We start from the raw sequence: 16,904 nt of genomic DNA, 5'->3' as shown, positions 1-16,904 counted from the left end.
AGACAAGAAAATAATGCTCAGTAGTGTATGTGGCCTCCACATGCCTGTATGACCTCCCTACAACGCCTGGGCATGCTCCTGATGAGGCGGCCGATGGTCTCCTGAAGGATTTCCTCCCAGACCTGGACTAAAGCATCCGCCAACAACAGGACAGTCTGTGGCGCAATGTAACGTTGGTGGATGGTGCGAGACATGATATCCCAGATGTGTTCAATCAGATTCCGGTCTGGGGAACGGGCGGGCCAGTCCATAGCTTCAATGCCTTCATCTTGCAGGAACTGTTGACACACTCCAGCCACATCAGGTCTGGCATTGTCCTGCATTAGGAGGAACCCAGGGCCAACTGCATCAGCATATTGTCTCACAAGGGGTCTGAGGATCTCCTCTCGGTACCTAATGGCAGTCAGGCTACCTCTGGCGAGCACATGGAGGGCTGTGCGGCCCTCCAAAGAAATGCCACCCCACACCATTACTAACCCACTGCCAAACCGGTCATGCTGGAGGATGTTGCAGGCAGCAGCTCGCACTCCACGGCGTCTCCAGACTCTATCACGTCTGTCACATGTGCTCAGTGTGAACCTGCTTTCATCTGTGAAGAGTACAGGGCACCAGTGGCGAATTTGCCAATCATGGTGTTCTGAGGCAAATGCCAAGCGTCCTGCACAGTGTTGGGCTGTGAGCACAATCCCCCATCTGTCGACATCGGGCACTCAGACCATCCTCATGTAGTCGGTTTCTAACCGTTTGTGCAGAAACATGCACATTTGTGGCCTGCTGGAGGTCATTTTGCATGGCTCTGGTAGTGCTCCTCTTGTTCCTCCTTGCTCAAAGGCAGAGGTAGCAGTCCTGCTGCTGGGTTGTTGCCCTTATACGGCCCCCTCCATGTCTCCTGGTGTACTGGCCTGTCTCCTAGTCGCTCCTCCAGCCTCTGGACACTACGCTGACAGATACAGCAAACCTTCTTGCCACAGCACGCATTGATGTGCCATCTTGGATGAGCTGCACTACCTGAGTCACTTGTGTGGGTTGTAGAGTCCGTCTCATGCTACCACGAGTGTGAAAGCACAACCAACATTCAGCATTGGTACTGAGATGTGGTCTGTGGTCCCCACCTGCAGAAACACTCCTTTATTGATGGTGTCTTGATAATTGCCACTAATTTCCATCTGTTTTCTATTCCATTTGCACAACAGCATGTGAAATTGATTGTCAGTGTTGCTTCCTAAGTGGACAGTTTGATTTCACAGACATTTGATTTACTTGGAGTTATATTCTGTTGTTTAAGTGTTCCCTTTATTTTTTGAGCAGTGTATGTCACCACAGCCAGCCCCACATATATATGTCCCCACAGCCAGCTCCACATGTGTATGTCACCACAGTCAGCCCCACATATATGTCCCCACATCCAGCCCCACGTTTATATGTCCCACAAGCAGCCCCACTTATATATAACCCCATAGCCAGCCCCACATTAATATATCACCACAGCGAGATGCACTTATACATGTCCCCATATGCCAACCACATATAATTATGTCCCCACAGCCAGTCCCATGTGTATATGTCTCCACAGCCAGCTTACTTATATATGTCCCAAAGCCAGTCCCACTTATATATGTGCCCATAGCCAGCACCACTTGTGTACATCCCCACAGCCAGCCCTACGTGTTTATGTCAACATAGCCAGCCCTACGTGTATGTTTCTACTGCCAGCCCCATGTGTATATGTCCCCACAGCCAGGCTGATGTGTATATCTACCCACACCAGCCCCATCTGTATATGTCCTCACAGCCAGCCCCACGTATGTCCACACAGCCAGCCCCACGTGTATATGTCCACAAATGCCAGCCCCTCATATGTCTATACAGCCAGCCTAACTTATTTATGTCCCTACATGCACCCATTCATTGGCAAACTAATATAAAATAAATTAAAGAACTCACGTATGCTCACATAATCCAAGCTCCCATCCAGCTCAGCTCAGTCTCTTTCTTCTTATGTGGGTGCTGGGCTGTAAAATGACCTCACTGCATTGCGCCATCCTCTGCACAAGACTTGACCCAGGCCAAGGCTCTGCACAGGTGACAAATCATTGCCCAGGTCATCTCATCAAATGGGATGGCTCACACTAGTGATGGGTCATTCGCGAATGATACGGTATAAAGAGCCAGCTTCCTTCTGTGAACGATAGGAGCCTGCACCCCAGTGAGAGCAACTAAATTCTCTGAATGGCTCTCACTGGGTGTAAAATCCTGGTGACATAACTCTGCCCACCCGAACAAAACTCCACCCACTCATCAATGTAATTGGTTACTATCGAGTGGGATGAGTTTCTGTAATAGGTTTCTGCAATAGGTGGGCGGGGTTTCAAACACATTAACGTCAGCATAAATACTGTATGTGTTCACCTATTGTGAATACATATTTAATTGGGATCCATTTTGGATTAAAAAAAAAAGCTAGCTTTTCTTGGTGAGCGGAGCCATAGAATCATAGAATCGTAGAGTTGGAAGGGACCTCCTGGGCCATCTGGTCCAACCCCCTGCTCAAAGCAGGATTCGCTAAATCATCCCAGTCAGATGTCTGTCCAGCCTCTGTTTGAAGACTTCCATTGAAGGAGAACTCACCACTTCTCGTGGCAGCCTGTTCCACTCATTGATCACTCTAACTGTCAAAAAGTTTTTTCTAATATCTAATCTGTGTCTCCTCCCATTCAGTTTCATCCCATTGCTTCTAGTCTTTCCTTGTGCAATTGAGAATAAAGTTGATCCTTCTACAATGTGACAGCCCTTTAGATATTTGTAGACAGCTATTAAGTCTCCTCTCAGTCTTCTCTTTTGCAAACTAAACATTCCCAAATCCCATGAGAGCCGGATCACCAAAAAGAGCCGGACTGGCCATCACTAGGTCACACACAGTAAGTTCCTGATGACATTACGGAACCCTGTCTAATGAGAACCTTGGGAGATGATTTGGCGCCTGTGCAGAATCACTGCCTGTAGTTGTCTCAACCAAGGGCACACGCGCAGATCAATTACCTAGCTCTTGCTACCAATCTGCATGTATGTGGCTCCCATGAATAGATAACACTGGGCAATAATTCCTGTTGTGAATTCACTTGCTGGCCTACCTCTGGTTACTAGTGAAGGTAGTGGAGCTGGTTATATTGACAGAGGGGTCGCGAGTTCTCTTTCCGGGCTCCCTCTGGTGGTTACAGGAGGTAATGGAGCTGATCTAATTAACAGAGGCCTGCCACCTGATAATGAGGAGGACGATTGGACATCTGGAGTTTTTGACAGGATTTAAGACAGCCGACTCCCTCTATCCCTGCTGGTGATTTTTCCTGCCTCCTGAGGTCTTAGTTTCCAGCTCAGTCCCTGAATGCTCAATCTAAGTGTTCTTTTGCTATTGTTCACATTTGATTTGGTTTTGTCTATTCAGTTTTGTGATGCCAGCCAGCCCCGACTGGGGCTGTGCTGAATTTCCATTCTTATGTTACTGCTTGTGCCAGTTTGTTTTTGTCCCTTATTAGATTGGCCTCTTTTTGTTCTGCTTTCAGAATATGCCAGAGTGCTGATATAGTGGGCGAAGTCGAGTGACTTCAGTATTTTTCTATCAGACGTGTTGGGCATTTTTTGCAGGGTTTTTTGCATGATTGCAGAAAGTGTCTTTCCTTTCCTGTCCTGTCTAGTTAGTGTGGGCCCCATCGCTTGCACAGCCTATTTTCCTACCTGCATTTGTGTTTTCATTTTGTCTCACTGACAATATATGTTTGGGGGCTATCTATTCCTTTGGGGTCTGCTCTGGGGCAGTTTAGATTTCCCCTTTCTTGCTTTGGCTTATTTAGTTCTCCGGCTGTTTCGAAGCGTCTAGAATCATTGTAGGTATGCTCCACGGCTACGGCTAGTTGTGTGGATAGGATCAGAGGTCTGCAATTCGCTTAGTTACCAACCTCTCTGGTTTTCTGTGGCTTGGCTTGGTCTTGCTTTCCTGTGCAGAAGAAGAAAAGAGTCAGCTGTCAGTCAAAGACTGAACCCCAACAACAGGAGGGGAAATGAGACAGGCATGAGAGCCTGAAATCTAGTGTCAACCCACTGCACTTGCAGTTAAAACCTCAGAGATGGATTTCTTAACTATTTCCAAACTAAATACTACAAGAAAGGAATGCATTTAGTAAGTATTAAAGGGTCTTTACAAAAATGCCTCTACCTTGAGGTCTAATTTCCTGATGAAATGTTCCCTGTAAAAAAGCACTCATATGATACGTATTCCCTAAACCTGTGTACATGTATATGCAGAGCCAGACTGGCCATCCGGCAATTCTGGCAAATGCCAGAATGGCCTGTCTGGTCATGGGCTGCCTTGTCTGCTACGTTGTTAACATAATCGTTTTTCTCAAGACAACCATACTGTTAAGAGTTGTGTGATGGAGCACAAAGTCGCTGGCCACGGGTATCATTAGAAAAATAGAAATACTGGTCTTGTAGTAAATCTTCCTTTTCTCAATCAAGAGTAATATTAGTAATATATCCCATCTGGTGCTTGGGGACAGGGACAACATGGGCCTGTGTGATTTAAAATTCCAGGGCTGAGTTTCAGTCCCAGTCCATACCTAAGAATATGTAATGTAGTAAAACCGCAAAAACAAACTCACTAATGATGAACGAGTATACTCGTTGCTCGGGTTTTCCAGAGCATGCTCGGGTGTCCTCCGAGTATTTTGTTTGTTAGGGAATCCCCACATGTATTCAGTCTGTCTAGCAGCCACAAATCATGCAGCTGCTTTGACATAAACTAAATCTCTGAGCACATCAAAATACTCAGAGGACACCCAAGCATGCTTAGGAAAACCCGAGTAAACAAGTATACTCGCTCATCACTAATACTCACTGATCGCAATCTTCTCCAGTTCTTAGCGCCACCCCCATTGATTGAGCCAGTGAGAATTACAGTCACATGAGGTGTGAAGAGGACGGGAGCAGAGCTGGAAACCGGGGCAGATGGTGATCGGTGAGTATATCATTGAACATATACTTCATTTCATACACATTTACAAGGGTTTAAGGCATAAAAAGTTTAAAGGGAATCTGTCACCCCATTTTTCGAGTATCAGCTGCCTGCACCGCCATCAGTGGCTTATCTACAGCATTCTGTAATGCTGTAGATAAGCCCCCGATGTAACCTGAGAGATAAGAAAAATGAGTTATATTATACTCACCTGGGGGGCGGTCCGGTCTTGGTCCGATGGGTGTTGCGGTCCGGTGCCTCCCATCTTCTAACAGTGACGTCCTGTTCTTTGCTGCCTGTCGTGGTTCCTGCGCAGGTGCACTGCTGTGCCCTGTTGGGGGCAGAGCAGAATACTGTAGTGCGCAGGCATCGGACCTCTCCCTGCGCACTGCAGGACTCTGCTCTGCCCTCAACAGGGCAGAGCAGTGCGCCTGAGCAAGAGCCATGACAGGCAGCAAAGAAGAGGATGTCACCGTTAGAAGACGGGAGGCGCCAGACCGCGACACCCATCGGACTTAAATCGGACCCGGACCACCCCTGGGTGAGTATAATCTAACTCGTTTTTCTTGTCTTTCAGGTTACATTGGGGGCTTATCTACAGCATTACAGAATTCTGTAGATAAGCCCCTGATGGTGGTGCTGGCAGCTGATACTCGAAAAATGGGGTGACAGATTCCCTTTAATGACACCATTTAAGAACTATCTTTAGTATAAAGAAGAACAAGGATTCCTTTAAGTAATGACTTGTCCCCCACCGAGTACTAATCTCAACATCATGGAGTCTGTGTGTGATTACATAATGAGACCGGAGGATTTGCACAAGCCTACATCCACAGATCTGTGGTTTGTTCTCCAAGATGTTTGAAAAAACCTCCCTGTGAAGTTCTTTCAAAAATTGTGTGTAGGTGTAGCTTGAAGAATTATTATTTATTTATATAGCACCATTAATTCCATGGTGCTGTACATGAGATGGGGTTACATTAAAATATAAATATCACTTACAGTAAACAAAACTAACAATGACAGTGTATACTATGAGTTATTTTTATATGGTTTCAATCAGTTTAATATAATATACACTGAGATGAAGTAAACAAAAGGTCACTGAAACTTACTTAAGATAAAGGAATGTAAATTACCGGTCATTTGTTTATCCATCAACAAAGGACCATTGATATTCAAGGCAACTACCCTAATTAGATTGGGTGTGTTAACTTTCCCAAGGATGTTATCTTGTGCTCCGAAGACCCTCCTCCAGCTTGCTGTATTTCTGCCATGTGGCACACATGAGGCCCCCTCCTCTAGCTTCCTGTATTATATACTGGTTAAAACAGGTATTGAGGGGATATGTTTATAGCCAATGGACATTAGACTTGTGACATCATTCCCCACATGGTGGGGCTGGACACACCTTTAAGCTGGACATTTAAAAGAACTAGGACACGTGCTCTTTTTTTTGGCTCCTGGAGGATGACTGGTCGACGTCTATCTGAATAATGTAACGTATGAATAATGCTTGTTTCTGATTAATGCATGTGTATTTATAGTTTTATACTGTTTATTATTTGATCTTATCACTTATTAAGTAAATTCAATTCTTGTGTGAGCATTTTCTTATTCATTACAATCCATTGGAACCGTTACAATACAGACAGACTGGTACAGAGGGAAGAGGACCTGATGATGTTGAGGTGGCCGTGTGGATTGCAGGTTGTAAGCTTTTTTGAAGAGATGGGTTTTCAGGTTCAGTTTGAAGGATCCAAATGTGGTGGATAACCGGACGTGTTCGGGCACAGAATTCCAGAGGATGGGGATATTCGGGAGAAGTCTTGGAGGCGATTGGGTGAGGAGCGAATAAGCGTGGAGGAGAGAGGGAGGTCTTGGGAGGTCCAGAGATTACATGAGGATTAGTTTGGAAGTATACGGAGGAGAAAGGTTATGGATGGCTTTGTAGGTCAGTGTTAGTAGTTTAAACTGGATATGCTGGGAAATTGGGAGCCAGTGAAGGGATTTGCAAAGAGGGGAAGCAGGAGTGTAGCGAGGAGAGAGATAAATTAGTCGGGCAGCAGAGTTAAGGATGGACTGGAGGAGTGCAAGAGTGTTAGAAGGTGCAAAGAATTGATGCTTTGATGGTCTTTTGATGGCAAAGGGTAGCCACAGCAAATATTGATTTAGATTTCTTTTTTTAATTCACTTTGCATTTTAATTGATAAAAAATAAACTATTAACACTTATATTTTTTAAAGCATTCTTCCTTTGCAGCTTTTTCCCACACCTGTCTAAAACTTTTTGCTAGTACTGTATATATGTATATTGTTGCAGGTCAATAGGGGACACTCGGCAAACATCACTCTATTGCACATTTATTGTGGATGTTCGTCACTTCTTCTTTTCTATAGCAAAAATCCACATTATTTACTCAAGCAAAACTGACATACTTCACATTGAAAAATCAGCAAATCTGACCTGAAAATTATAGTAATGTGAAGATGAGTTGAAGTTCAGCTGATTTGCAAAGATTGTATTCTGACATGGATTTTCCCATCAGAAAATACCTGGTTTTTTTCCTGAAAGGAAACAAGATGCTGGTCTATGGGAGAGAGAAAAATGCCACAAATCTGCACAAAGAAACCGACCAAACTGACAAGAAAATAAAAACGAAAAAACGTCATTAACCCAAAAATGCAAGACAATTCAAGTAAAACCTATAGTGAAAATTTAATTTAATGTTTTCATATTGACATACTACTATGAACCACAGGAATTTTGGGCACAAAAAAAAGCGCAAAGAAAAAAACACTGAAAAAAAATCCTGATGTGTGTGTATTTAATGCACCATATTTGTGACATTGCTAGTTCTGCTTCATCTCATAGAAAAGTAGCAAATGTGGCATCTGCTCCTCTGTCATGTAAATGAGTCAGGGGAGTGTGAAATATTAACTGTGTATCTGATTGGCATATTGACAAACAGTAAGCAGTGATCCCACAGATCTGTACATGGGGCAATTCCTAATAGAATTCTCCTGCACCTGTATGTACAGTGCTGGTACAGCAGCTTCCAGATGTAAATGTGGGCACATGGAAAGTGTATATGGAAATGCAGAAATGAGTGCTAAGGACCTGTAGGAGGTGACACTGGATGACAATATCTGCAAATAGGGAACTGAAGGTTTCACAAAACTTCAGCTAACAGTTCGATATGTATAATAATCTTTATTTTTTATTTATTTTTTTTTTATATAGCGCTAACATATTCCGCAGCGCTTTACAGTTTGCACACATTTTCATCACTGTCCCCAATGGGGGCTCACAATCTAAATTCCCTATCAGTATGTCTTTGAAGTGTGGGAGGAAACCGGAGGAAACCCACGCAAACACGGGGAGAACATACAAACTCCTTGCAGATGTTGTCCTTGGTGGGATTCGAACCCAGGACCCCAGCGCTGCAACGCTAACCACTGAGCCACCGTGCTGCCCTATATGTATATGTTAAGAGCCACAAACAGAAGTGAGGAAAAGATTGTAGTACTAAATACACAATGTGTGTGTGTGTGGTGTGTATATATATATATATATATATATATATATATATATATATATATATATATATATATATATATATACACACACACACACACACACACACACACACACACACACACACACAGCATCCTCTCACACCACAATACAGTGCAGGAGTATAATTAGGTTATAAAACATGGTTGTTCAAGCTGTAAAGGTTTATAGGAAAACAATATATCTTGGAGAAGGTGTTTTAATTAATCAGGGAACTGTCAATGTCTCATCAGAGGGGTCCTGTAAATCTCCCACTAAATGCACAATCAGGATGCTCATTGTCCCTTAATCTTCCTTTTTTCATATTTCCATTTCCTAGTTTGGTGCCTATGTTGTTGTTATTATTATTATTATTATTATTATTATTATTATTTCAACTAAAGACCATTTAAATGAATTCATGTGATTATCCAAATATTGCCCAGAGCATCTCAAGTGGAAGCCCCTAACTATAAGAGCTGAGCAGGTAAAACCTGAGGTCCTGTCCCCATGTGCCTGGAGTGCAGGGTCACCCCTGGTCACCATGCCTGACCATCACTGATCACCACCTGCAGGTCACCTCTGCGATCTCCTTAGGGCTCCACAGCCTTCACAATGAATCCTGGCTGCCACATGATGTGATCACACTGATTATGTTCTCGTATGCAATGATTATGTAGTTGGTGGCATGTTAAGAACACATGATTGATTTGATTCGTTTGCATCTCTTAATTATGTAAAGTAATGAATAGCAGTACTTGCAATGTAAATTCCTGACATCATAGTCAGTAGAAGGACCTCAGAAGAAGTCTTCTCATTTCATCGTCGCTGATTGCCTAAATAAAATGTGCTCTGCCTGTGGCCTAATCCGATGACCCTTGCCTAGGTTTTATGTGGTGTAACCTCATTATCCACACCAGAGGTTCTGGATATACAAGCCTCGAATCCTCAGAGGATTCCACTGAATTATTTGATCCCATTCACACTGAAGTGGCCCTAATCAGCAGCAGTCAACATCTGATGGGGTTAATAGAGCGTCTTAACCCTTCTGCTGCTGGCAGCTTTGGAAAAGCTCTATCCTGGAGATGCCTCTGACCATACACTGTGTTGTTTCTTTGGGTTCCATGTAGAGATTATTAAAGCTGAGCCCCCTTCCTCTTCCTGCGGTGTTGTGGTTGCTTTGGCTCAGTGGCTGGATGCTTCTGCTCTCCTGCAGCCAAGCTCAGGCGTTTTACTGCTAACTAAACCTCATTATTAAGTCACCAAACTAACAAAAGAGTTTTCTTCCACCTTAACCTTGCACACAATCCTTTAACAAATTAATTAATCCTAATGAATTAACACTTCATTTATTTAAACGAGCTACAGTTCATGAATTAAATTTTCATGCAGTGATTAAAGGCTGCTAAAATATGTATGATTTCGTTAAAATTTTATAATAAATCAGGGCAACGTGTTACATGACAAGGTAACTATTTTTCCTGCCCCCCTTTGTACATGCTCAGGCTACCGTGAAGCAAAATGGGGGCTAATTTATGTCTCCATATGTGTACATTGTATTTTAGCCCAAATGTGAGGCCATGCTGAGTCCCCAGCAGACATTGGGATGGGCAGCTTCCATTGCATTTCTCATGGCTGTCAGCAGCCTATTTCTGTAGCACAAAGCTTCTGCGCAGCCTGCTTATGAGTCAATCAGCTGTCTCTGCTCCATCAGTGAATCTTCCAGGGGAATAAGAAGGCTTTGAATTTTTAATTTGACAACATTCTACACTTTGCCAGTAAAGGAAATAATTGCCGTTTGTACATCAGTAATTAGCCAGTCTTTGCTGATGTCAGGAAGCCCCGACATGGACATGGAAATACTTTCTGCTCATCCACCTGTAGGAGATTTTAGGAGCTATAGTAGTTCTGAGGGTAGAACCCAATGTGAATGTACACTGTAAGAAAAGTGTGGTTTGCAGAAGCTTTTATGTCGTGGGTGATGGAACACCGAGTGCATTCTTAGGTTGTTGATGGGCCAGAGAGATGTCTCAATAGGAATTAGTGCTCTGGAATGTGCCATAAAGGCAATTTATTTGGCGCTTGTTGTGTTTGTTTGCCGGTAATTAGAAAATCCAGGAGGGTTGCTCTCTTTTTATTTTTTATTTTACATTACTTACTTTTTCAGATTTACTGTGTCCTAATCCTTCTCCCAGCAGACAAGTCACTGACTTCCATGCATCTCATATTCTCTTTTAGGTGACCCAATGTCAGCCTGCACAAGTGCAATGACCTTCCCTGTGTCCTTCAGATGCCAGTCACCTTCCTTGCTCCACAACGATCCAGATGCAACCACCTAATTCTTTGCGATTATTTAGAGCTCGTTGAAGTGGGAAAGTTAGGTGCAAACATATTATTATCAATATCCATAGCTGATCATGAACTTCATGTGATGGTCCCTAGTCACTGCCCATGTGATTTAAAGTTTCATGTATGCATCCCCAGAGAGCCCATAATGAATGGCGTCCTCTCCCCCTCTCCTGTCCCAGCGCAGGCTGCTATGATGAGCAGTGTGCCTGTGTGCATGGGGTCAGCAGGATGATGCGGCTCCTGCCTGCAGCTCAGCCCTGGTGCACAACTTTCAGATGCCACCACTTTCTCTGGGTCGTTCATTCTAGACATAATTCATTAAAATGCTAATTGAGATTGTCATTCCAGATATGTTTATCGATGTGCAAAGTAAATGGACACTAATAGGAATGAGTATTAGAATGTGCCGGAGACAGGGCTGCTGCTTGCCTCCAGGATTAACTCTTCTGCTGCCGAAAGGATGCGGCAATCAATCTCCCAGAACTGGTTATCTAAACGGCACCATATTGGCTGATCAGTAGATGATGTGCATTTATATATGCATGATGTGCTTGTCGGTGTGTGTGTGTATATATATGTATACACAAATAATGTGCTTGTCATATCATGTGTTTGTGTGTCAATGTACTCATATATATATTTATAGAATTATATCATTTCAAGTTCTGAGGGAGTTAGAATTAATATATGGGTTATTTATAATTATATTTATATATCTGTAGCTATATGTATGCATCTATATATATATATATATGTGTGTGTGTGTATGGCTGGGTGTGTACATAAATAAAGATACATAGAGTCCTGAGAGAATGAGGAATTTCGGTTAATGAAAGGCTCTCAGAATTCGAACAGAAGCAGGTGTAGTGATGATGGAGTCAGCCTTGGTCCTGCTCCTCCAGGACCCTGCCTCAGTCTGTAGTCAGTTTCTCCTAGACAATGGCATGTAATCTATGGCTTAGATGCTGTAGCTCCTGGACAGGCAGGACAGCCTGTCATCTCCTCTGCTGGAGGGCAGATCCTGGCCAGTGGTGGCCCCTTCTAGGCGCTGCACCTGCATGCTCTGCTGGCCACCCGAGGAGCAGCCTCCAGATCCGCCCACACCCAGCTGAGCACTAAACGCGACCATCCCACAGACAGCTGATGAGTGGCAAGCGTGGGCTCTCGCGATAGCAGAGAGCGGCTGGAGCTGCGAGATGTGGGGCTCAGGTGTAAGGAGCAGCTCATCCCAGTAGTAGAAGAGAGCAGACAGATAAGTGAGAGCAGAGGCTGGAGGGAGGCACACTCACTACTGTGTGGGGCTGGTGGTGGTCATCATCGCAAGGTCTGCCTGCAGCTCCACAAGGACCTGGCCACTTTCTCTTCTCACTTTCTCTCTAGCACTTGAGGATTCCATGCAATTCTTCCAAGATGATGTCCATGAACAGCAAGCAGCCTCACTTTGCCATGCACCCGAGCTTACCTGAGCACAAGTACACCTCCCTGCACTCCAGCTCGGAAGCAATAAGGAGGGCATGCCTGCCCACCCCGCCGGTAAGTGCCGTCCCCTGCCCTGGGTCTCTGTCCTTGGTGCTGGAGTCCATCCTCTCTCTCCCCATGACATGTATGTGCCTATTAGTTCTTCTTATACATGGATGCGGTGTGTATTTTCTTGTGTGTGCCATGTGCGGGCATTCTACCGACAAAACCCGTGCCAAGTGCATTTCCTAAATTCTTCAGATGTCTCTTAACTCTTTGTTCTCTGAGATGATCAGCTCAGGCTGTAGCTTTGTGCTCTGGATCTCCCCATGTGTGACTGGCCTCGGTAATGATCTCCCCCTACTTCCATGGCTGGAGTTGACTTTATTGGTTAAGTTGTTGTGTGTCAAGTTTTGGGGGTTTTGTGTTCCCCCTCTCCTCCCTGTACACATATTACAGCCTCTGTATCCCTTCTGTCCTCAGCTGCAGAACAACATCTTCGCCAGCCTAGATGAGACCCTCCTGGCCCGGGCCGAAGCGTTGGCCGCCGTGGATATGGCAGTATCTCAGGGCAAGAGCCACCCATTCAAGCCTGATGCCACCTACCACACTATGAGCAGCGTGCAATGCCAGTCCAACTCTTCCGTGCCACTTGGCCACCACCATCACCACCACCATCATCACCACCACCAGGCGCTGGAGCCCGGAGACCTGCTGGACCATGTCACATCGCCGTCCCTAACCCTAATGACCTCTGCTGGACATGATGGGGTCGGGGGTGGTGGAGGTGTTGGAGGGGGAGGCGGTGGCGGCGGAGGGAACGGGGGCTTAATTTCGGCTTCAGCCCATCCACACAGCCACATGCACGGCCTGAGCCACCTTTCCCACCAGGCGGCAATGAACATGACCTCAGCCCTGCAGCACCAGGGGCTGGTGGCCGGTGCTCACCATGGACCAGGTGGGCAGGTGGCCTCTGCAGTGGGGCTGGCCTCTATCTGTGACTCAGAGACTGACCCCCGGGAGCTGGAAGCCTTTGCAGAGCGTTTTAAGCAGCGGAGAATCAAGCTGGGGGTGACCCAGGCAGATGTGGGCTCTGCTCTGGCCAACCTGAAGATCCCCGGGGTGGGCTCCCTCAGCCAGAGCACCATCTGCAGGTTCGAGTCCCTCACCCTGTCCCACAACAACATGATCGCCCTGAAGCCCATCCTGCAAGCCTGGCTGGAGGAGGCCGAGGGGGCCCAGAGGGAAAAAATGAACAAGCCCGAACTGTTTAATGGGGGGGAAAAGAAACGCAAGAGGACTTCCATAGCTGCCCCAGAGAAGAGGTCCCTGGAAGCATACTTCGCTGTCCAGCCGAGACCCTCCTCAGAGAAGATCGCTGCCATCGCCGAGAAACTGGACCTCAAAAAGAATGTGGTGCGGGTCTGGTTCTGCAATCAGAGACAGAAGCAGAAAAGAATGAAATTTTCTGCCAATTACTAACTCGATTTCTTGTATTTATTTATTCTGAGTTGATTTCTTGCTTTGGTGGAGGGAGGATGGCTTCTCTCCGGTACCAGGACTACGAATCTTGAGCTGTTCTAAAAAAACAAAACGGATAACTAAAGAAAAATTAAAGAGATTATTTATTGTCGGGACCAATGGACAATAAAACCGCACAGGGCAGGAGAGACTGCAAACATCTACTCTTTCTGAATCCGAAAATCGAGGGGAAGTGTTACTTGTTCTGGATAACTCCAAACCCATCACATAGAAGCCCTAAGGGCGATCATTATGGTGATGAAAATAATGTGAAATTCTCCGTATTTCTGTCCCTTTGTTGTCCCCATTTTGTCCCAGTGAGGGCTGATCCAACTCAGAGAACAGACTAAGAATGATTGCTGTCTATTCATTAACGCTTTGATTAGAATGCCCCTTGTCATAAATTGGACGCACTCTAAATCCACTCACTGTGATCATTTCTAGGGTAGGAATGTTGAGTGTTTGATGAAGATGATGATGGTGTTATCTGTCCTTCACATTTGTAGAGCATTCAGAGTTTCATTTCTTGTCTCCAAGGTCTGCACTTCTTGTGATACTGCCTAATTAAAAGTTTTGCACTAGGGCAGTGTCAGTAATGAGTACAGCATGCAGTGAAGTGGGTGATTCAGTTCAGGCAGACCCCTTCCCAATCCTTGGCAGACCACCATCCAGCAGCACCCTCAAGGTTCTCACCCAGAGTTGACTTGATATGAAGAGTCAGGATCATTTTACAACTTCTTTAATTTCCTTGTTTGCAGAGCAAACTTTCTATGCATATGGGCACTACATAGACTAGTATCTGGTAGACTTTGTGTGTGCTGTGATTTCACTGTTTTTGGCTGTCTTCACCCAAAAAAAAAAAAGGTAAAAACAAAAAAAGAATCCACAACATTGATGTCCAGTTATTGTGTGATGCAGAAGAAATCTTGTAAATATTTTACATGACGGTGACAATGTGACCACGAGTATTTTCTCCAGACGCCTCCTCATTTTCTGTACCTGTTTCTACAGATGTTTCTTTCTTTCTCTCTGTACCTTCCCCCAATCTGAGTCTTTTATTTTTGGATTTTTATTTATGTACGCCAGCTGCAATATGAAGATGTGCAACGGTGACAAGATACTTTAATAAATGCAAACAATGAAAGAAAACTCTGCTCTGAATGTTATGTGTGCAGAAAACCACTATATACAGAGAACATTTCTTTATAGATAATTACATCAGGGGTTTTTGTTTTGTTTTTTTTGTTACCAGTAATTTATTTCTGCCTTATCCGAAATAGATTAGCATTTTATATCTCTATGTGTCACAATGGTTTGGTTGAATTTTCTGTGGACTAAAGACGATTTTAGCAGAATCAAACGCTGACCTGACATGATTCTTGTAGCTGATCATTACGAGTTATATGATGCCACCTACTGCTCCAGCTGATCAAAGAGAAGCTTGTCCTCCTTATTCCAGAAAAAGCCAAATATACACGACACAAATTCAATGGACGAGTATTAACTGGCAATGGACTAATTTATATCTATAAATGGCTAACTATATATATATATACTGCTCAAAAAAATCAAGCTGTTTGCGTTCCCTTTATTTCTTTGAGCAGTATATATATAATGTGTGTGTGTGTATATATATATATATATCACAAAGATAAGAAAATTAGGCACATATTTGTTCTGGATATTTGGGGAGAAAGTACTAACTAGTCGGTTACTCTTGAAATATCTGAGACAAATAGATGTTGTGCTATTTCTTTTTATTTCTTTGGAGTATACACAATTTGTGCACTAGTTTCCAATCGGATTTTCCTTCTTTTTTTTCTTTTTTTTTCATTTTACAGAGTTTGGTGAACTTTCTACTCGGTGTAATTATCTCTAATTGTGAATATCGGTTATTGTAAAAAATAAATATTTCCATAAAATGGTTTCGGAAAAATATCCGTTTAATAATCAGTCATTAATCTCATTCCCTCTATTTCTGAGGACATAAAATTATAGTATGTTTTAACCAAAGAGTTCATAAGTTATGATTTTACAAGTCATTTATGCAAAGCGAGGTGAAAATCAAAATGACATATTCTAAAGGCAAACAGAAAGGAAGAGTGTCCAAAGGATCTATACAAAGGCTATGTTACAAATCCGAATGCACATGTCTATTTCTAACCATTATATACTGAGCTGATTCTAGGACAGTTCATTATCTGTGTCACTCTGCAGTTATCCAAAAATGACAATTCCTCTTCTAATGTGCCAATGACAAGAAGAGCTGAGAGATTTCCTCTTTCTTTTTGCATTATAGGATCCAGACTGCAGCGAATTGTCTGCCATGTATTTAACAGCAGAATCCTTCAGTTTAGATTAGAGCATCATGAATGAATAATGGACAATATCTGCCATGATACTATCGATTTTACCCTCTTGTGATATTAAGAACATTTCTGTCCTCATTCAACAAGTGAAGTGATGACTGAATAACCCAGAAAGAGCAGAATGTATGGCTACACATGGATGTATTTATATATACACACATACATACATACAAGTGTGCGTGTATATATATATATATATATATATATATATATATATATATATACAGATATGCTATCCATACAGCTTTATTACATGTCACATTTAACACTTGGTGTATTTATTGCAGCTACACCTGTTCCTTCTTCTTATCAGGAGATGTGAGATTGTATGGATACACATGAATGTATTTATATATACACATACATACAGTACATATATATGTATATAAATATATATATATAAATATATATATATATAGCTTTATCACAAGTCACTTTGACTTCCCCATTCTCCATTAGCACCTGGTGTATTTATTGCTGCTACACCTGTTCTTTCTCCTTATCAAGAGTTGTGAGAATGTATGGATACACATGAATGTATATATATATATATATATATATATATATATACACATACATACAGTTATATATATATATATATATATATACAGATATATATATACAGATATGCTATTCATACAGCT

At 43.3% G+C, this 16,904-nt stretch overlaps 1 protein-coding gene across 1 annotated transcript; it reads left to right on the top strand.

The window, feature by feature from the left end:
* The first annotated feature begins 11,763 nt into the window (after positions 1-11,763).
* POU4F1 (POU class 4 homeobox 1) lies at positions 11,764-15,394 on the top strand. The gene is made up of 2 exons (XM_073580432.1): positions 11,764-12,445; positions 12,854-15,394. The coding sequence occupies exons 1-2, from the start codon at positions 12,323-12,325 to the stop codon at positions 13,850-13,852; spliced, it is 1,122 nt and encodes a 373-aa protein (XP_073436533.1). The 5' UTR covers positions 11,764-12,322; the 3' UTR covers positions 13,853-15,394.
* The last annotated feature ends 1,510 nt before the right edge of the window (positions 15,395-16,904 follow it).

The sequence above is a fragment of the Dendrobates tinctorius genome, unplaced genomic scaffold (assembly GCF_039654945.1).
Source record: "Dendrobates tinctorius isolate UK_male_01 unplaced genomic scaffold, ASM3965494v1 ptg000064l, whole genome shotgun sequence".
Classification (NCBI taxonomy): Eukaryota; Metazoa; Chordata; class Amphibia; order Anura; family Dendrobatidae; genus Dendrobates; species Dendrobates tinctorius.
Note: the sequence above shows the minus strand (reverse complement) of the source record. Positions and strands in the feature narration are given on the sequence as shown.

Coding starts and splice junctions, on each gene's coding strand:
- POU4F1 (XM_073580432.1), top strand. CDS start 12,323: ATGATGTCCATGAACAGCAAGCAGCCTCACTTTGCCATGCACCCGAGC. Junction 12,446..12,853: donor CATGCCTGCCCACCCCGCCG/GTAAGTGCCGTC, acceptor TTCTGTCCTCAG/CTGCAGAACAACATCTTCGC.